The sequence below is a fragment of the Urocitellus parryii genome, chromosome 6 (assembly GCF_045843805.1).
Source record: "Urocitellus parryii isolate mUroPar1 chromosome 6, mUroPar1.hap1, whole genome shotgun sequence".
NCBI classification, from domain to species: Eukaryota; Metazoa; Chordata; class Mammalia; order Rodentia; family Sciuridae; genus Urocitellus; species Urocitellus parryii.
Genome location: NC_135536.1, coordinates 176,196,603 through 176,217,813, shown reverse-complemented (window position 1 = coordinate 176,217,813; position 21,211 = coordinate 176,196,603). Strand labels below are relative to the sequence as shown.

General features: G+C 43.2%; 1 protein-coding gene across 3 annotated transcripts in view; it reads right to left on the bottom strand.

Annotated features, from left to right (window-relative positions):
- Positions 1–2,738: 2,738 nt before the first annotated feature.
- Raly (RALY heterogeneous nuclear ribonucleoprotein) overlaps positions 2,739–21,211 on the bottom strand; it is a 76,918-nt gene continuing 58,445 nt past the window's right edge. Inside the window, exons 3-11 of one of the 3 annotated variants that reach the window (XM_026383308.2) lie at positions 17,003–17,078; positions 10,984–11,248; positions 9,567–9,639; positions 9,343–9,390; positions 7,223–7,389; positions 6,424–6,537; positions 5,927–6,192; positions 4,388–4,436; positions 2,739–3,096 (exon numbers count right to left, since the gene is read on the bottom strand). In XM_026383308.2, coding sequence (XP_026239093.2) covers positions 4,392–4,436; positions 5,927–6,192; positions 6,424–6,537; positions 7,223–7,389; positions 9,343–9,390; positions 9,567–9,639; positions 10,984–11,239 — 969 coding nt within the window. In that variant the 5' untranslated portion in view covers positions 11,240–11,248; positions 17,003–17,078 and the 3' untranslated portion in view covers positions 2,739–3,096; positions 4,388–4,391. The remainder of the gene's footprint in view (positions 3,097–4,387; positions 4,437–5,926; positions 6,193–6,423; positions 6,538–7,222; positions 7,390–9,342; positions 9,391–9,566; positions 9,640–10,983; positions 11,249–17,002; positions 17,079–21,211) is intronic. The other 2 variants (XM_026383307.2, XM_026383309.2) reach the window with 2 other exon arrangements.

The following is a 21,211-nucleotide window of genomic DNA, read 5'->3' as shown; positions in this document are numbered from 1 at the left end:
CCTCCAGAATCTGGAAGCTATATTTGAGTATACTTATTTATATGGCAATATGGTTATTTGCATAACTTCAAAAAATTATTTTTATAACAGGATACAATTGAAAATACTGGTTGTCACTAGGATGCCATATTTAAGAATATCCATAGAAACCCTGCCCTCAAGGGTTCCCAGCTTTATAACAAGTGAGTAAAAATCATCACATCCTGGGAGGCCCAAAACCCTCAAGATTACAGGTTAAGGGGCTGGGTTTGTGGCTCAGCAGTAGAGCACTCACCTAGCGCATTCGAGGCACTGGGTTCAATCCTCAGCACCACATAAAAATAAATAAAAATAAAAGGTATTGTGTCCAGCTACAACTGTGTGTGTGTGTTTATTTTTTTAAAGATATTTTTAAAAGATTACAGGGTATTATAAGTCTGAAGTCTGCCTTGGTTTGGCTTTCTAGTCTCAAGGTGTTTTAAAAGTCCAATCTGAAGTTTCTTGTCAAATTTCCAACCAAACTAATTTAAAAAGAGCCGTGGTTATTCTGGCTATTCTTATGCATATTATCAGACCTACTGTCTATTATGCATATAATAGACCTATTGTGCAAACAAATTGATCTTAATGTGATTACTTGGAAAAAAAACTGGGGTGATTATAGACAGAAAAATGTTTCAGAAAAAAAAAATACAGTACACTTACTAATGATTGTAGCCCTGTTCATTGCTTTTGGAGTTTTTTTTGTTGTTGTTATTGTTTTGTAGCTGTACATGGACAGCATGCCTTTATTTTATTTGTTTATTTTTATGTGGTGCTGAGGATCAAACCCAGTGCCACAAGCATGCTAGGCAAGAGCTCTGCCACTGAGCTACAGCCCTAGCCCAGCTTTTAAGTTTTTATGATTAGCATAGACTGCACTAGTTTCTGGATTCATCTAGTTTTCTATAATATCTGGCTATAACTCTCCAATTAAGAACAAAAACTGCTCAGTTCCTTAAGCCCTATAAACTGAAGCCGGACAACTCAATGTACATTTCAAGAGATTAGTCTCGTGCCTTTTGTGCAGGCCATTTCAGGTAAGCTGAACTGGCACTGGGTGAAGGCACCTGAAGCTACCCTTTGAACCCCCAAGTGCCTAGTGGGTGACATCTAAAATGCCTGATCACAGCCAGGGATATTAAACTACACACCAGATGAGAAAATGATTTCACACTGTGAGCAACTTCTCCGGAGCTCATGGAACAAGAATCCCTACCATAAGACTCTGACCCCACCCTCTTAATTTTTCTTTGCTGATGCTTACCTCTCTAGCTTTGCAGTATGCCAAGAATTTCCCAATAAGTAATTTCTATGGGTGACCTGATGGAGTGTTGGATCTGTCACGTCAAACCCAGATCTTTATGGTCCTAAGAGATCCTTTAGTCCACCTCTCGTATGGACCGGGTTAAGTTTAGCAACATCCATAGTGCAACCACCTGTTCAAAACTATACTATGGTCTTATAATTTTATAGGGTTAGCATGCCCTGCTTTAATTTATCCCATTCCTCTTTTTTTTTTTTTTCTTTTCTAATTGGTGCTTAGGATAGAAGCATAGGCAGGCATCTTACCACTAAGCTACACCCCCAGCCCTAACCCACTGCTGGGATGCTAGATGATAGTACCTAGCTGAACAGGGAAGGGATCAGTTGCTGACACTTCTCATTCCATATAGATAAATACATTGGGTACTGCAAAAATGAATAAACAGACTCTACTTCGTTAAAACAGATTTCTCATCTGTCTCTGATCTATTCGATGTAGCTGGTTTGGTTTATGGAGACTGGCTAAGGAGCATAATTCCAAACTTTTGATATTATTCTCTAGTCATAATAGTAGTCATCCTGGTTGTAGCTTCCCAAGGAGTTTTAACTGCATACAGTCATCTGACGAATTTCAATGGTCTCTTTTGGGCTGGAATGGTGAAAACAAAAGAAATGTCTGACTATGAGGACCCTATAACCTATGAGGATGTACTGAGATCAGAAGCCCAAAATAATGGTGACTTAAGCAACAAGAATACCCTAAAGGTTTGGTACACTCTCACCTAAGGGAGAGCCTGACCAAAAGAGGGGAAACAACTCTGAAATGACCAGTCCACCTTTGGTTCTTTGTTTTTGCTTTCTTCACAGGCTTTCTCTGTCCATGTAACCAACTCTGTTTATGGAAACATTCTATTTTATGGAATGAATTATTGCCTAATTCGAAATCAAAATAAAGCCAATTAAGATTATTGAAAAAAAAAACACTATGATGGGTGGTGGGAAATTGCTCAGGAGAGAAGCTGGAGATTGGGAAGCTAGTGAGAAGGCAAAGTCCAAGTGAAAAAACCATGATATGCTAAGGCAGGATAGAGAAGGCAAAGTTGGTAGTAGATTCTAGAATCATTTTAGAGCTGGGAAAGACCAGATAATGAGAAAATGAGGAAAAGATGAGGCCATGATGTACTACTGGGTAGCAAATGGGTCACAATTACTTGGCACTTTAGCTAGCAAAGAGTACTCCTGGGTACTAGCACATCCAACCCTCTCCAGCAGCCCTACTGGCCATTCATATCACCATTTTAATTGAGGAAACTAAGGCCCAGATGAATCAGTATTAGACACCCTAGACAATGTTCCCTGGGAGGGATAAGTGAAGAAGAGTGAATCAGACCCTTTCTAGTGAGCAGAAGGGCCAGGATACTGTGATGAGAAAACACAAACCAGCCCATCTTACAAAAGGTTTGGATCCAATCTCTTTATTATCAGGGTCCCCCTCCTTGTACCACCCACCCCTCCAAAACTATAGAAAAAACCCAAGCCTGGGCTTGTCCTAGGGAGAGAAGGCAGAGTGTAGGGAACCCCCTTTGCTCTGCCACCTAGCCTGGGCAGTGCAGACAGGGAAGGTGCATGGGGAATGGGTAGACTGGTAACTCCACCTGCAGAGGATATGACACTGGCTGGGATGTGGGGGGAGAAGTGCCTGCTGCCAGCTTTCCTCTGGCACCCACTACAGGTTGGCATCCATGGGTGGGTGCCCAGCTTGAGGTCTGGGACAATGATGCCCTTCTGCTGGTGGCCGCTGCTCCTGTCAGGCTGAGAAAGAGACAAAGAAGACACCAAGGCTGAGAGGAAGGGACCCTAGCACTCTTGATCACAGGGGTAGGGAAAACGAACGGGTGGAATGATATCTGCAGACCAAGAGATACCTGCACTTTGGTTCTGACCTCATTTAATTTTCTGGCCATATAGTTATATGGGCAAGTCCTACCCACTCTCTGTGCTTCCATTTCCTTACCTAACCTGTGAAATAGCTTCACAAGGCAAAATTTAGCCTCCTTTTAAACAAGTTATGGAATTCCAAGAAGAAAGGCTGCACATGAGGCCTTTTCTAAGCTTAACTGTTCTGGAAGTCCTTGTGGTGGAAGTATCCTAAAACATGAATGTGTTATCTATCAAGACACCTCCCTGGGAGCATTACAGTTCGAGGTCTCCCTTTACCCTAAGCCTGTCTTATTCTGAACATGGCCCCTTAAGAAATGTGTCAGATAGCTGGATGTGACCTAGTTTTCCTGTAGGATAAGGCAGAGCAGGGCAGTGGATAGTGGTCAGCGAGCAGGCTTTAAAGTTACATCCACTGGGTTCCAAGCTAAGATACATTAATTACTATCTTGGGATCTTATAAGATATATAGTATCTGCCTGCACCCTTCAGTAACTAAGTTTCCACATCTCAACCCTGCAGGGCCAAAGATGTAATCAGACAAAGCAGGTGCACCTACTGTCCCACAGGGCCATTCCCCCCCACACAACAAGATCAAGCCTAAGCCCCTAAATCTAGCACATAGGATGCTTCACAGTCATCACCCTATGATGATGAACAGTGTTCTTTCCCTACTATGTAGAACTGGACTGCAACATGAGAGAGTCCGTTGGCTTCATCACACTCTAAGGACTGTCACAGTGCTGCACTTCTGCTAAGGCTATTCCCTTGGAGTGGAATGCTTCTCCCTTAATCAGGAGCAGGCTCAGCTACACATTGTTTCTTCCTCCAGCTAGACTTCCCTCATTGTCATCCTGCTCATACTGGGTGGCAATTAATCTAGTCTGTATCTTCCTCCACCAGACTAGAAGTTCCTCAAGGGTGGAGACAGGAAACATGGCTCAGAGTGTGCTGAGGGAACCCTTGCTGAATGGGTGTGGCTATGCATGACATCCTGCTTCCTCAGCCTGCCAAGCTCCCACCACAGAGTGGTATGGCAAGATGCTGGATGTGAAGGGGCTTTCATTCCTCAACATAGTGCTACCCTTCTAGGCCAGCTCCAGGGAAAAGGCATGCCCTCCACTTCACTGTTCCCCTCCCTCTCCCACCTTCATGGTCCCCATACCTGCTTACTGCAAGGCCCCATCCTCCGCATCTGTGTCCTGGCTGTGCTCCTGATAGGGAGAAGGCAAGCAGAGACCACATATTACTGAAGGCAAGATCTAAGTTCTGCCCTGATTCTACCTATCCATAAGATCCTGGGGCCCAGAGCACATTTGGAGAATAGTCAGAAAGGAGGAGGGGCAGCCAAGGGGAATGACTATGGAACCAGCCAATAAGGCTGATGATTCTGGAAGGACAATATGAGAGCCCCTCAGGAAAAAAAAGAAACCAGTCATGGGAGCTGTAGAAGTGGCAGGGGGCAACTTCTCTACATAGAAAGACCTTTGACTAGAGCGAGCCGAGAGCTTTGAAGATTGGTGGGACCTCATCTTTGAAGGCATCTAAATTTTCATTAGGATCCTTAAGGAGACTACTAAACCCAAGAAAAAAACATGAAGTATCAGGCTAGATTCAAAGAAAAACAAGTCAGGCATGAGGAGGAGCTCTTGACTGTTATGGTTACGAGCCCATCTGTCCTCATGCAAGAGCCCAGCAGTGATAAAAAGAAGCTCCAGACCCAGTGAGTAAGTTTGGCCTCCAAGCAGGGCCCGGTGGCGCACACCTGTAATCCAAGCGGGTTGGGAGGCTGAGGCAAAAGGACTATGGATTCATGGCAAGCCCCAGCAAGAACAAGTTGCTAAGCAACTCAGTAGAGACCCTGTCTCTAAATAAAATACAAAATAGGGCTGGGGGTGCGGCTCAATGGTCAAGTATCCCTGAGTTCAATTCCTAATACAAAAAAAAAGTTTGGGCTCCAAGCCTGGCTTTTACTCCTTATTAACTCCAGGGCCCTGAGGAAGTTACCTGACCCCCCTGAGCCACAGTTTCCTCAAAGGTAAAACAGGGGAACAGTAATACTTTGTACAGTACAGAATTGTTGTTAAGAGTAATCAAGTTAGAAAGTATGGACTATAGGGTGTGGTGCTTAATGGGCAATCATTAAGTTAATGAGCAACAAGTATATAGCAGGTATCTTATATCCTCTGAGTCTGATCTACCCTCCCACTCAATGTAAGATCCTTGTCAATGGCTCCCTAGCCTGAATATTTCCAGTGTAGATAGGAACTAACTCCCTTATGAGACAGCCTATTTTATGCTCAAGCAGCAAAGGCTTATGGAAAATCCTCATGTGGAACTGATACCCACCTCCCTGTGGCTTCCCCAGGCAACCCCAGTAATGCTCTCTCTCTGGAATTCTGAAGGCCATGTATGTGCCCCTTGAGCCAAATTCTCCCTTTCTCTAACCCACAAGGAGAATGAAGACCAGAACAGGCTTTAGGCTTAGCTGAAATGTGCCTCTGTCCTCAGCAGAACTTAGGACAGTTGAAACAGATAATTGCCTCTGGCTCATTCTTTCCTCCTCCCCAAAGGACTAGAACCTCCTAGGAAGAAGAGGAGGGTCAGCCAGCTCAGAGGTTCCCCATCCCCATTGCCCTTCTGCCACCAGGAGTGCAAGTTCAGTCCCAGCCCCTCCTAGCCATGCCCCTGTCCAAGACCTCACCAATTCTTCCTCACTGTGTGTCAGCAGGCCCTCCTCGTCGCCATCATCTCGAGTCTGGATTTCTCCCTGAGGCGTGCCTGCCTCAGAAACTGCATCCTCTTGGGGGACTGGTGGCCGGCTGCTGTTGCCACTATTGCCACTGCTACTGCCACTGCCGCCACTGCCGCTGCCACCGCTGCCGCCGCCACCACCACCACCGCCGCCGCCGCCGCCACCACCACCACCACCACCACTGCCGCTGCTACTGTCATTCTTCTTCTTGCCATCTTGGGGGTTAAGGGTAGAGGAAGAAGGACTAAAATTCAACCTGCAAGAAATGCCTCTGCATAGTAGGTCCAGGTGGACTAGGACCTGCAGGGGTATGGGAAAGGAGGCCACCCTAGCCTCTCCTCCCTCCACCCCCCCCCCCCCCCCCCCCCCCCCCCGTGCACTATATTCCTCATGCTTTGTCCTGTGCACCTGGTCACTGAGCTGGGTGAGAAACCTCAGAGACTGACCTGGGTTGGCCTTTTGCTCCTCAGCAATTTGCTCCAAGCGGCCCAAAAGGGCATCGATGTTGGACTTGATCTGCGTCAGCTCTGTCTTGATGGTCTGCAGCTCACTGCTCTTTACTAGGAGTGGAAGGTGGACAGGGCTGTCACCTGGGGGCTTGACCCTAACAAAACCCCAGCCCCATTCTATCAGCTAGGAAAGTAATTCCTTTTTTGGTTCTTTTCCTGCCCAGGAAAAAGGGCTCTTCCTGAGGCTGACTGCAGGCTATCCCTAGAGTGATCAGCCCACATTTCTCATCCTGGCTGTCTTCCCCTCAGACCTCTTAATTTGAAAGGGACTGGGGATGAACAGGAATGCAAGTCTGTGGTATGCTCCTGTACACCTGAGCAAAAACATGTCCCCTTGTTGTGTTAGATGATGGAGCCTGTCTTTCAAGGTGTGAAAGCAGAGTCTTTTGCTATCAGATTTCCTGGGTGCCTGATTACAGTAAGTAAATATCAAAAGTGAATGCGAAATAATAAGCCTGTGTACACCTGTCCTTGTTTTTACTAGCAGAAAAAACACCATCTCCTCACTGAGCTCCATGCCACAGCACTAGACTCTCTGTGCCCAACCCAAGCCCCCTTCTTAATTGTTAACCTTTTCTCTGAGAAATGCATGAAAATACTCACTTCGTTGTGTTAGAGCAGCAGAACTGTGGGAGATTTGTTCCTTTATCTATTTTCCAATGTAAAAAAATGTGATTCTATTATTTTGCTAATGATAAATATATAAAATATCTAGGAAGAAAATTTAGTTACTCACACTTGATCTTGGCTGAGCCAGTGGTGATGGCTGTAGAACGAGCAAAGAGCTTGACAGGTATGGTAGTTTTGACACGACGGACCAAAGGTACTGTGACCCGGGGTCGCTTCACAGGGACTGCCCTGGGTACTGGCACAGGTGACAGGCGGCCACGGTAGTCAAAAAGCCTGTGAGGGCAAACAGGACAGAGGCTGCAGCATATAGCCTGAGACTATCAGGAGTGGCTGGTGAGAGTCTGGGAGGCCTGTGCTACACACCTCTACTGCTCCCAACAAGCCCTGGGGTAAAGAGAAGGGCTTGACATTTGCTGGGATCCTCACTGTAACTACCTGTCCTGCCAGCCAGGCCAAGTTAGGGTGAAGAAGCAGCAGGTGAAAATGTTCATATCCCACCCCAAAAAGGAAAAAACAGCTCCAGAAACAAGCCTTCCCTAGACTCTGACACCCATATCTTCCCTACTACATGGCTTCTCCTCAGTCAACTGCCACCCCAACCTCTAGTCAAAGCTTATAAATCTCAAAGCAGCACAAATCCCCAGTGGGGACAGAAAGGCATGGAAGTGAGGGCTTGAGAGCTTTCCTAGCCTCAGTTTTTCCACCTGCCTAGAGGGGAAGGCTATACAACTTCGGTGTCTATCCAAATCTGCTGTGAGGGTACAGGATAAAGAGAACCTGGTTAAAAACACATATTAGAAAGTGTTATAGGCAAAAGCCAGGATAGGAGTCCCCCAGCTCAAGACTCAGACATGAGGCTAGACTCATAAGTTCTTTTCTGTTTCTGGGCCTCTATAATATCTTTCTTGCTCCATTTCAGAGTAGGGAGACCAGGGGCTCAACAGCATATCAAATATGGACAGTTCAATCAGATGCTAGGGCCCTAGACTATGCTGTTCCCACAAGCACCATCATCTGGCCCTTTCTAGGAGGGCTTCTTTTCCTGCCCACCAGGCAGAAACAGTAGGATGGGTAGGAGTCTTTCCTATTACATCTACTAACACTGTTGTGTAGTAAACACAAATAGCCTTGGTCCAGGGTACTCTTTGGTACTATTTTCCTAAAGACAGCCATGATACTTACCATCATTAGGCAATTCAATACCCCATTCCTTAGCACTCCTTTGTTTAGGGAATATCTGCTCTGGGGATAGTGATGGCTGGAAATGAAGAATCTATGGAAATGGACCCACTTCTGAACCCTGCATGTCTACCCCCAAGGGGAGGGGGCGGCTCTGGCCTCGGTCAGAATCACTGAACCACAGAATCCCCAAACTAGAAGAACCCTAAGAGATCACTTGGCACAGCCCATTTCACAGACTGGGAAGATTTGCCCCAAATCCCATAATCCATTCAGTGGCAGAGCTGGAATTAGCACCTAAGCCTTCTGACTTATAGGTTATGGCACTTTACAACACCACAGTGTAACCTGAAATCACTCACAAATGGAAAAAAACAAGGCTCAGAGGGGTTGTGTTCTTCCTGGGCTGCCTGAGGTCGGCAAATTGGAGACAGGGAGGGAAGCACGGAAGAAAAGAGATTGGGCTACACTTTACCATAACTTCTATTCAAATGTGGCTGGTGCCACTGAAGTGGGAGCCTACAGCTTCAAAGCTGGTGTTTGGGTAGGCTTGGAGTAAAAGGTGGGTGAGCCACAGGGGACTAAATTTCAGACCTCCAGATGGGTCCTATCCTCTTGGCTATAAATATAAAACCAAAAGACTCAGACTAAGCTCTGGATTTCCTTCTGGCTGGTTAGGCACCTCATAGAGGTAGAGACTAAAAAGCAAATTACAAGGGCTACAACTCCCTGCAACTGGCCTATACTATGTTTATATTCCAACTAGTTATATTTTTATGTCCCTTGGTTTTACAGTCCCTTCAAGTCACACTGCAGGACTAGGAGGAGGAAAAGCAATCACAGTGTGACCCAGTGTGATGTGACGGTGGGAGCTCTGGCCTGGGCACCTGAAGAATTGGACCCTAGTCCCAGTTCTACCACTGATTTGTGGAGTAACTTTGGGCAAATGCCTGTCCACACTTCTGGACTTTGGTGGGGCTGTACCAGCAATCTTTCAGGACCCTTCCAGCTTGGTTTTATGCCTGGGCACGCCCCTCCCCTGCTCACCTGTCGTAGAAGTCGTCCCGGTAGTAATCATAGCCAAAGCTGTAGCCACTGGGGAAACAAAGGGGAGAGGGCCAGAACTTAGGAATGGCCACTCAGCCTACTCTTCACAGGCCCTCATCTCCAAATGTCTCCCAAGCTCTAGGTTCAGCATTCCAACACTATCAGCATCTGCTCCCTCTGTGGAAAGAGGGACCCACCCCATCCAGATAGACAGAGTGCCCCACCTGTATATGGCAGATGCTGCTCTCTTTAGCCCTTTGGGTCTATTGGGCTTAGGTTCTCCAGCCATGTTGATGTCTGTGAAAAAGGAGAAGGCAAGGTCAAAATATTGGCTTAATAGCAGTGTATCCATACATGTAGATACACAGGTATTCATGTGGTTATATGATGTTTACAATGTACTGAGGCATCTAACAAAAGTCTTCACATATTTAGTCCTCAAACTAGGTGCATATTAGATGCATATTTGTATCATATGAATATGCCTGTTTACATATTCATATACATTTCAGACACACATTCATATTCACAAATCACATGTACATCATACACGTGCATTCTCAAGTATAGTTACATAAACATATAAATCAGGTATATGGAAACACAGACAAATCCTAACATACATTTACATATCTAAGAAAGTCACAGATAAAATGTGCCCTCTCAAGTACACGCAGACTTGACCCCAATATCATACATGTAACTGCTCATATGCAAAGGAGCCAATGCATATTCTCATGAACATCCCATCAAATATCTTTATGGTTAGAGCAGTACATAATACATAAGAACTCAACAAATATTTGGTAAATGAATATATGCATAAGTGCTTACATATTCAAGTATATTTTCACACACACACACTAGGACCTATACATTCAAAGGTATGTGTCCACATATTCTCCACATGTTCAATTACATCTGTATACTTAGTATTCATGAACACAATGGGATATATATATCATACACACATATATAAATAGAAGTATGTACACACACATTAGATACTCCAAGATAGACTATCAGCATGGTCATATTATCACATGTATGTAGTACCAAGGCCAAGGGAACCTGCCCCGCTTTGATTTTTTGTTTCGATCCCTCCTCTTGGCTTTCAAAGTTCTAGTCTGAGTCATCTACAGATCAAAATAATAGACTATGCTAGTCCAATATGTCCCCTTCTTTGGAGAATATGCATTTTTATTGGAACCATAAAGTTTGTTATTGAGAATATAGCTCAGTTAGCAGAGTGCTTGCCTTGCATGCACAAGGCCCTGGGTTCAATCCCCAACACCACCACCACCAAAAAAAAAAAAAAAAAAAAGCCTCATTTGTAGTAGGGATAATAGTTTAAAAATAAAGCCATTAAAAAAAAAAAAAAGAAGCACCAGAAAGCAGGGACAGGACATAAGTGGTTTTTTCCAGAGGCTTCTAAAATTCTTTCCTGTGGGCATCAATTATATAATTACTTCATTTATAACTTAAATATAACTACTTAAATATAATTTATAACTATTGAATTATAAAACCTCAGAGCAATGAAAGTGTGGTAGGGGATGGGAAAGAGGACAAAGGGAAGGCAAAAGACAGTAACTACTCTGGAGTTATAAACTGAGCCCTGTGCAGAGAGGCTTAACTTACCCAGGGTCTGCCCAGCCAGCACCCTCCCATTCTCTCCCAGCACAGCTGCCCGGGCATGGCGCTCATTGGCATACTGGACAAAGGCATAGCCCTTGTGCACCGAACAGCCGGCCACACGGCCATACTTGGAGAAGATGGTCTCCACATCAGACTTCTTCACCACAGCTGTGTTGAGGTTTCCAATGAAGACCCGAGAGTTGATGGACTTGGGGTCATTCTTGTTGGTTACATTGCTTGTCTGGATTTTCAAGGACATGATGCCAACCTGGAGAGAGAGAAAGAGAGCAACTATGAGACTGAGTCCCAGGGCTGGGCTCAAGGGCTGCTTATGGACACATCCAGACTAAACTGGACTGCTCCTTGCCTTCCTACACAGTTCCACCCCTATTGCAACCAGCCTCCCTGTTTCTGTTATCTTGTTTTCTTGTTATATTACCAAGAATTACCACATACTGGCTGCTGATCTTATGATGGGTGCTTTAAAATGTTCCCTCATTTGGTACTCTCCTAAGTAGAACCACAATATTGTACATGGGAGGAACCTAACCTTCAGAAGTCATCATGCACTTCAGTAGGGCTGAGATTGACAAGTATACCTGATGCAAATTCTTTTAAGCCCACACCTTGTTTAATACTCATCTCAAATGTAACCCCTTTTGGAATCTAAATTTAAAGATGTTCCACAGGTTTCTCCCCTCCGTTCCTTCAATGTAAAACCATAGCAAAGAGGTAATTACAAATAATATTTTCTCTAGAACAATATCATATGCTCTCTGATCCAGACATGGACGTAGTGACGATGATGACAACTTTACCATAAATGGAGATGCTGCTGAGATCATTAACTTGACAATAACAGGTGCTCAAACCCAGATCAGTTGGCCCATTAAGCTCATTTCTGTCAGCTTCATCACTTTGTTTCCCAGAGTAAAGGCAATTCAAATACCATAGTAAAGTGGCATATTTACCTAAAACTGTTTTAAATATTGATACTTTTTTATTCAAATTGTGTTCCATTTGGCTTAGAGATAAGTTTGTAAATATTTTCTAGATTTTGGCATGTCTTTTACCCCAAAGGGTCATTCAGCATGGGCTCCAGGGAGAAGAGGAGGAGGTTCAATTTCAGCAGGAAAAGCCTAGAGTTAAGCCTCGGCATTTGACTTCTGTTCACTGGCACGAGTAGTTTCAACTTATTCTCAATCTCTCCTAAGGCCATTTCAGAAGGTGTTAGAGCACCCACGCAGAATGTGTAAAAATTCTCGTCAACCTACCAGCCTATTACCTAATATTTGGGGCAGAGAGGAGGGGTTTTCTTTTCAATGAATTAGAAAAGAATGTAAGCTGGGAAAATATGTTTATCTTGTATCCTACTCCAGTAAGAGACCCCTTATTTCTCCTAAATGTTCCCCGCCTAGAAATTAGCATGTTCTGACCAGCAGGTGGCTCTGTTTACAAGAAAATCTAACAGAATTTCATTCTGAGGAAGAAATATGCCCAGTGGTAGGTTTGCTATTGCAAACTCAAATGAATACACTGGGGTTGGGGTGTACCATTCTTAAGCAAGTGACAGGGACGATGGAGATGAGGTGAGGCAGTGCCATCACTGCTACTGATATAAAGGAGCTAGTGCCAGTTTTGGAATTGACATGGAAAAGACAGAATCTTGTTTCTCAGTGTACTTTTACATCCAATCATCAACATTCATAAAGCAATGAGGGAGAGGGAGAGAGAGACATGATAGTACAGAGATCTGTTGATGACTGCTGACTGCCATTGACCTGGCAAGGATATAACGGCTGTGGATTTCCTCAGACCTCTGCCAGAACTCTCTAACATCACTGAGCAGGAAGCATCTGCTGCACACCCGTGTTAGGTACTATGGAGGGTTCAGTACTTACACATTCACTGTTGAGCAATCTTTCAGGTTTGGTCCCTACTCAGTCTTTTCTCTTACACCTGGGGTTTGGGCAATGTACATAAAAGAACTCTGCAAGCTGTCAAGTCCTTTATAAGATCTAGTAAATATTCTGACTACAGGTACTTTATTCTAATGCTGCTACTTGTGGGCTCATTCTTGATTAGGAGATCAAGGTCAGATAGGAGCACATTCTCTATCTTATCTTGCACATGTGGCTGCTCTAGGTGAGAAATTTGCAGGGCCAAGGAGAAATGCCCACCTGGAGCATGCTGTAGGTACCCAACCCCTGAGTCTCCCATTTAAATAGCCCTCATTTTTAAAGGCAAAAACCCTTGGAGGGCAGGCTATGCTGCTGCTAAATAGACTCCCTAAGCCTGAAAGTATAGATTTCTCTGGGATTGCAGAAAAACATGTCCATGAGGCATCTCAAATGAGAGATGGAGCTGGGAGTAGGAAATAAAAAGGAGGTAGGCCCAATACTGGGTCTCCCTGTCAGGTTTAATGCAGAATTCCTAAGGGTCCAATAAGTTTAAATCCATATATGACTTCTAGGTAGTTATAAATATAAATATCAGTTTGTAAGAGGCAGACTTGACAGAGCATGGAGACAGCAAGTACTCAATTAATACTAGGGAGGAAGAAGGGTTTGTTGTGGCGCGCCTTAAATGGTTAGGACCACTGGGGCAGGGGTCCCAGGCACATTCTTCCTCTGACTCAAATACCCACCTCTACAAAACCAAGCCCTCCCAACTTGATACACTCCCCTAATTCTTCCTATGTTTAGAGGTGGGTATAAACCCTAAAATAATATTGATATCCTATTGAGCAAAAGCTGCTTAACTTTTGTAAGCTATTTCCCACTCTATGAGCCAATCTCTTGTCACAGAGATTAACTGTGTAATTGAGAGTAAGTTGTGTAGAACAATGGAGGCCCTCTGCTTAGAAATGAGAGAAGACAGATGGATGACAAGATTGTTCTTGGTATTAGTAGGGAAGGAAGGGAGGAAGGGAAAAACCAGATTTGTTCCTAGAGATTTTTATAATGTCAGATAAAGAGAGACTTAGCGAGCATGGAGTTCATATGCCCTCACTCTGAGGAACAGAAGGAAAGGTACTTGGCCAGGATACCACAGCTAGTGAGTAGCAAGGCCAAGAGTATCCTGAGGGGTCCTGATTCCAAGCCTAGGGTTCTTATATTCCATTTTTCCTTTTAGGCTAGTTAGAGAGAGCCCCCAGGATAGTGAGGAGATTGAAAAAGGCAGAGCATCTCAAAAAACTGCTGAAGAAAACTAGGGGCCACCAGCCAGGTACATGTCCTTACCCTTACTGCTGAAGAAACAACTGCTGCATAAAAGTTGGAGCCTAAAGCTAATTAAAACCCACCAGGGGCAAAGATTTTGAAATGCAATTTACAACTCAAAAAGGAAGGACTGGCTTTTCCAGGCTAGTAAGAACATAAGAAATTTGGCAAAAACTAATCATTTTTCCCAATTGAAACATTTGAGATGGAAACTATGTTTCAGAAGTCAGGAGCCAAGCCTCAACATGTAGAAATGTGACAGTTTTACAAAGGTAGAAAAGCCCCAAAAGGCACCTCTACCACTAAACTTTGGGTAAATGAGACCTGGAGGAGCCATCACAGTAAAAAGAACGTCTAATTCCAAGTGCCAATGCTGTGTCAGAGACTTTACACATCCCACCTCATTTAATCCTCACAACAGCTTCTGAGGAGGTGTTTTAGATAACTCAAGACTCAAGAGAGGTAGCTAGCTGATTAACAGAACAAAGCCAGAACTGGAACTCAGGTCTGTTTTTTGACAAGATATATAAGGGCAAAATTACATATGCATAGACGCTCATTTGGGTACTAATTTCAATGGTTAGAATACTTACCCTGAGTTAGTTCTTCCCCATTTCTACAATTCCTTATATTTGCACAAGATTTTCATAAACAAAGCCAGTTTATGTCTACTATAGTCTGAATATGCACACCTTCTTCCTCAAGTTCTTTGTTGAAACCTAATCCCCAATGTGATAATATACAAGAGCCAGGGCCTGGCAAGTTTAATGAGATTAATAGATGTTCTGTCATCCCTGGCTGCCTGGTAACCAGAAGCCTCTGAACCAAGGAAGCTCTGGACATTGATCTGCTAACTGCTTGGCTTTCTCCAGAAATAGGCTTCCCATCATTCATTGATGGGTGATTTTTTCCCTCTAAATCACCCAGGTGTCCTCAGGGTTATCTAAGGGAAAAAGAATGGGGTCTTTGGGGAGGGAGGTGATTAGGTCATGAGGGCCAAGTCCCTTACAAAAGAGGCCCCAGAGTGATGCCTTGCCTTTTCCACCATGTGAGAACAGAGTGAAAAGACAGCTATTCCTAAACTGGTATGCAGGGCTTCACCAGACAGTAAATTTGCTGGTGCCTTAATATTGGACTTCTCAGTCTCTAGAACCATGAGAAATAAATTTCTGTTGTTTATAAACACACAATTGTGTTATAGCAGCATAAAAGGACTAGGACAATATCCTTTATCTTGACATTATTAGTCCTATTTTATGGATCAAAAAAAAGAAGAAGAAGAAGAAGCTGATGATCAGCAAATTTAAGTGACTTACTTAAAGGTCAACCGCCTAGTGAGAGTAGCTAGGTGATTTGTCTAACTCTCTACCGGCCACTGTTTCAATAGATGTCTAAGCCTTTGTCTCTGTTATGTCTCTCCTGTGCTTTCCATTCCTCCCTTCAGATCAAACACAGGCTTTAAACACTGCCCAGCACTGGACTCCCTCCCACAATGCTGATCCCAAAGGAGAAACTGTTGCTCTTGGCCTCCAGGGTTGTTTAGAACCTCTCTCTTAGTCTTACTTGACACTCTAGCTTTGTTCTCTTGCAAGGAGATGAGAGTCACAGAAGCCTGTGGCCAGTCCTCTGCCCTCAGATAACCCAAGGGACATTTGATTAGTTTTGAAGGAAAACAGATATCAGTAATGGGAAGCCTATTTCTGGAGAAAGCCAAGTAATTTTACAGATCAGTGTCCAGGCCCTCCTTGGTTCACAAATTCCTGGTTACCAGGCAGCCAGAGATGACATAACATCTATTAATCTCATTAAACTTGCCAGTCCCCTACTCATTAGCATTGCCCAAATGATCATCACTGGCCAAAAAGGACTAATTTTCTCAGGAGTGCTCTTTGGCTCCTGAAACCCCAGCTCCCAGCTTGCCACACACAGAGGGTTCCTGAATAAGTAGAAATGTAAAGGGTACAGGCTACAGTCCTAGAAGTCTTGGCTCTGCTGTTCTAAGTTATGTGACCTCATATCATGTAACTTCTCTGGGTCTTATTGTCATTATTCTAAAGAACAGACATCACCTTTTCTCCCCAATTACCTTTCTTACCTGATGCAAGAATCAAACAGGCTAATCAATGTGAAAGTGCTAATGCATCTGCAAAATGCTACAAAAGGATATAAGATCATACCTATTCCTATTATTGCCCAATTCCTATCCCCTTCACTCATTCAATAAGCATTCCTTAAAGTGTTCTCCTTTGTGCTGGCCCTATGGAGATCCTGGGAAACAGTGCTTATAGGCTTTGTGCACTTGTTAAGAAGCCCTCTCTTCAGGAATCTGTTTTTTGACTGTTTCCTAATAAAGGAAAATTACACAAAAAATAGCAAAAACAGCACAGGCTCTGGAGTCAGATACGACTGACTTCCAAATCCAGACCTACCACTTAAAAGCTGTCACCCTGGCCATGTCTCCTAACCTGGGCAGCCTCAGATACCCCAACTGCATAAAAGAAATTATACCGATCCCCCAGTGTCTAAGATGAATTCTCACAGGATATTGACAAAGGGAGACGCTATGCCAGGCAGGAGGAACTGCAGAAACAATGTACAAAATGTGTCCCTTTCTTTTTTTGACCCCCTATTCACCTCCTTTCTCCTGAAAGAGAACACAGAGGTAGAGGGCTGGAAAAAGAATACAAAAATGCCATCATTGTTATTTCCCATTTCTTTGAGAGATACATACTTATTCTTTTCTTAAGGGAGTACAAAAAGGGAGCACACAATCTAATATGCAACAACTTTACACCAGGTACCTGTTGGAAGCTTTAGAAGTATAATTCTTCATAATCCAGATCATATCCTAATGAGATAAATGGTGTCACCTTCATTCTAGAGATAAAGAAACTAAGGCTCAGAGAAAGCTCAAATAGTTTATCCACATTCACATTAAGTGGCATGATTAGGATCAAAAGACCCAACTTTTCTGATTTTAAAGCCTGTGCTCTTCCTGTTCCACAAAATGCTTCCAATGCCACCCCCACTCCCATACCCTCCAACCAAGAAGAATGGTTCCTGGCTTTGCAGATGTGCCATATGACCTTGGGTTTTAGACCCTATGCCTACAAAAGGTCCTTTGAGGGCTGAATGAATAAACATAATAAGAGTACTTACTATTTGTACTAAGCCTTTTGCTATGACACAGGTGATGATATGTGCTATGACCATTCACATGAGGAAAGTAAGGCTTGGTGCTTAGTCCTACTTAACCCAGGAAATGGCAGAGCTGAGACAAATCTGTTTTGAGTCCAGAACTGATCATTTTAACCTTGGCCCAAAAATGGCTTCAATGCTAGGCAAGCCCTGTACCTGCAGGCTTTAGGCACAGACTCATAGGGCCTTGCTGAGGGTACACTCTCAAATCCAAGAGCCAATCAGCATGTGCTGTGAGCCTAGGGATGGCTCACTCCCCCTTCTCAAGCCCTACTGGCCTGGCTCCTCACAGTGATAATGTGGCAAGATTAGTCACTACTTGCTGTTGGTTGATTATAGCTATTCTTTTCTGTAAATGAAGTTTAAAAGTCATCAAAGGGTTTGTCAGCTGTGACTTATGAGCCTCTTTCCCACAGGGAAGTCAGGCAGTGACAAATGCCCCTCTCATGCTGCCATCCATTATAAGTCGGAAGGTGCCATGTTCCAATTACTGGAGACCCCGACGCAGCTCATGGAAAACCCTGCTCCAGGCTGTGGCCATTACTCAGGCCTGGCAGGGATACCAGCAGGGCTGCCCTAGACCTAGGCCCCGCTGAATAGGAATAGAATAAGAGCACTTTCCTGACTCTGAACAAGCTCTTCTACCTCTTGTGTTATCCCTGGTGGTTTTCCCTAGATATATTTCACAGCACCATGTGGGCTGTCTCAAGACTGTCTGAGACAGTCATGAGGAAATAAGATGCTGCCAGATGGATTATGTGGGAAATATGATGCTCCAGAGGGAGGGCAGAGGATTAAGTATCTAGGATGTTCAGAGAAAGCAGACACTGAAAGAACCACCAGAGATCCTCTAATGGCATCAATGGTTTCAGAGCTCAATACCCATTATATGCCAGGCTCTGTTAACTCAGATGCTATATAACTGAAGATGAATAAAATATAGTTCCTGTCACAGAAGGTGGATGAGAAAATTAAGGTCCAGATAAAGGGACTTGCTCAAGGTAACAAAATAAGTTAGGGTCAGTGATGGAGTTAGAAAATAGATTTCTACTTCTGATGATACAGAGAAGTAGGGAGATGGACCTCCTATGTGCTAGGTAGGCTCTTTATATAGCATATGGTATATATTCAAATCCCACCTGCCTACTGACTACATGTTATCTTCTGGCAAGCTCGTTGTACAACCTATACAAAATCTCATAAAAATGAGGAAGATAATACTTACTTCAGAGGTACAGTGAGAAGTATATAAAACAATATACATACAGAGTGGAGTGGTAGGCACACATTAAGTGCCCAAAGTATTATTTATGATTAAATAATTTCTAAAACAACTCTTTGAGGCAGATACTATTAATTTCATTTTACAGACAAGAAGATTGAGGTTCTTTTCCACTTCATCATACTTAAAATAGTACCTCTCAAAATCATTTGTGGTGAAGGACCAGTTTTTTGTTTCTTAAAATTCCTAATTTATTACACATAAATACTGGTAAAATACAATAAAAATATAAACTACTACACAAGTTTCCAAAAGTTGCTAAGTACTAACTCTCAATTTCTATCCTTAAAGTGAACTAGCAAAAGTTCATGAACTGGCACCCATTCAGTAGGCTATATTTTTGAATGGCATGGCTGTAAACCACTCTTGCTCCATCCACCCTGTCAACCTCTGCAAAACTAAAGCAAAAAGAAGAGAGTTAATTTCATTTCTTTCAAGTCCCTTAGCTTGATTTATTTTTTAAACTTGGTGTTCAAAATTTCTAAAATAATCCCCATCTCCTTTTTTTCCCTCTCTATCAAAAGAGAAGGTAGGCAGGCCAAGGGTGAGTTTATCCAGAACCTTGGTCATCGGCTCTAGGTCATGTTATATCCTACAAGATAAGATGGTGTAGACTTAATGAAGACTGGAATAACCTTCCTGGGGCCCAGGCATCTGACAAGAGGGCATGCACATTGCTGAAGAAGCTGGTACTCACAGGTCATCTTTCTCTAGAACAGAAGACATGAGGAAATAGCCAAGAAGGAGAAAGGCATGTTGTTTAACTTCTGGTATTTTTCTTTTCTTTTCTTTTCCTTCCTTCCTTCCTTCCTTTCTTCCTTTCTCTCTCTCTCTCTCTCTCTCTCTCTCTCTCTCGTATTTTTCTTTTCTTTTCTTTTCCTTCCTTTCTTCCTTCCTCTCTCTCTCTCTCTCTCTCTCTTTTTGTTTGTGTGGGGGATTACTGGAGATTGAACCCAAGGGTCCTTTACCACTGAGTTATGCCTCCAGTCTTTTTTCTAATTTTTATTTTGAGACACAGTCTCATTAAGTTGCTGAGGTTAGCCTCATACTTGCAATCCTTCTGCCTCAGCCTTCCAAGTCGCTGGGGTTATAGGCATGTGACACCACACCCGATACTTTTCTGGTATTATATCATGGCTGTTTGTAAAATAGCCTTCTCGATTTTCATCTAGGAGGCTAGAGTAAAAGGGATAACAGATTTATTCCCAAATAAAACTGTACACTAACAGCTGAGTAGCTGGGCAGATAAGTAGTTCTTCTTAACTAGCATTCAAAGGCACGATAATGTACCTTGACTCTTCCAGGGGCATGGTTAAATTTCTGTCAGTGTACAAAACCTTTTTGCTCTAATTGAACTTAAAAGGTGTTATCTTTTAGCACAATCAGAGCTGAGTGGTCATGTGACACAATATAGACAGGGATACAACTTCCTGTGAGTGTAAGTTGAACACATGGCCTTTCTATCAAGCAGGAGCTAAAGCCTAAATCATTATTCCCATATGAGAGGCCATGGAATGCAGTCAAGAGTAACTTTGAAACCAAAATACCTTTATCTTGCTACTAAACTAGATGTATGATGTGACTTTCTGAAAGTATCTTAAAATCATTGTACTTCAGTTATCTTGCCTGTAAAATGGGGATAGTAATAATATATCACTAGAGTTTTTACAAGATAAAATATGTTTAATTCACATAAGCATTCACAACAATGTCTGGCACATTAGAAACTATGCAAATACTACCTCCCACCATCACTATTATTACTGATGTTGAAGCCTACAAGAACTTTTCCTTCTGAGTCAAGAGCTACTGTAACTTTAACCTAGAGCTGAACTAGGTTACAATGGAGAAAAGGGTGCTATTTACTGTGCACTCATTTTCAAGTGTGTCACCAAAATGCTAGTATTTGGAAACATGCCTTGAACACAATGGTGACCACACAAGTATATGCTCATTAAATATTTGATATATAAATAAATTAGAGTCCCCAAAGAATACGGGCTAAGAAGCAAGATAGGAAGAAGCCCTTAAACCAAAGTTCCACAAAAGGCTTCCATGTACCTTGAGGAGCATGAAGGCAAACTGGATTTCCCTTCTATGTTTAACAGTGCCCGGGAGGCTCATAGTGCATGAAACCCCTACTTGCTCACTATTCTGTCTCTGTTGGAACTCTACGTTCTGTGGCTGCTCTATTCTGATTAAGGATACATAAGACTATGTTATGGTAGTGTACATGTCTCAGTACATTATATTAGAGGAAGTAAGTGACTCTCTGAGGAAGACAAAAAGGAAAGCCCACAGTAGGCTTAGCCCTGAGTTGAAATAGTATTTGGGAACTTATTAGCCTTGGATTTCTCTTGCAGGTGGAACCTCCTGATTCCTACCTGTACTACCTATGTGATCCTGGGAAGGCACTTCACTCCTCTGAAGGTCAAGATTCGCTATCTGTAAAACAGGAATAAAAATTCTTGTCCTGCCCATTTGCAGCACAGATTGTTGTGAAGATCAAAGAAGATAGCATGCTGTTACT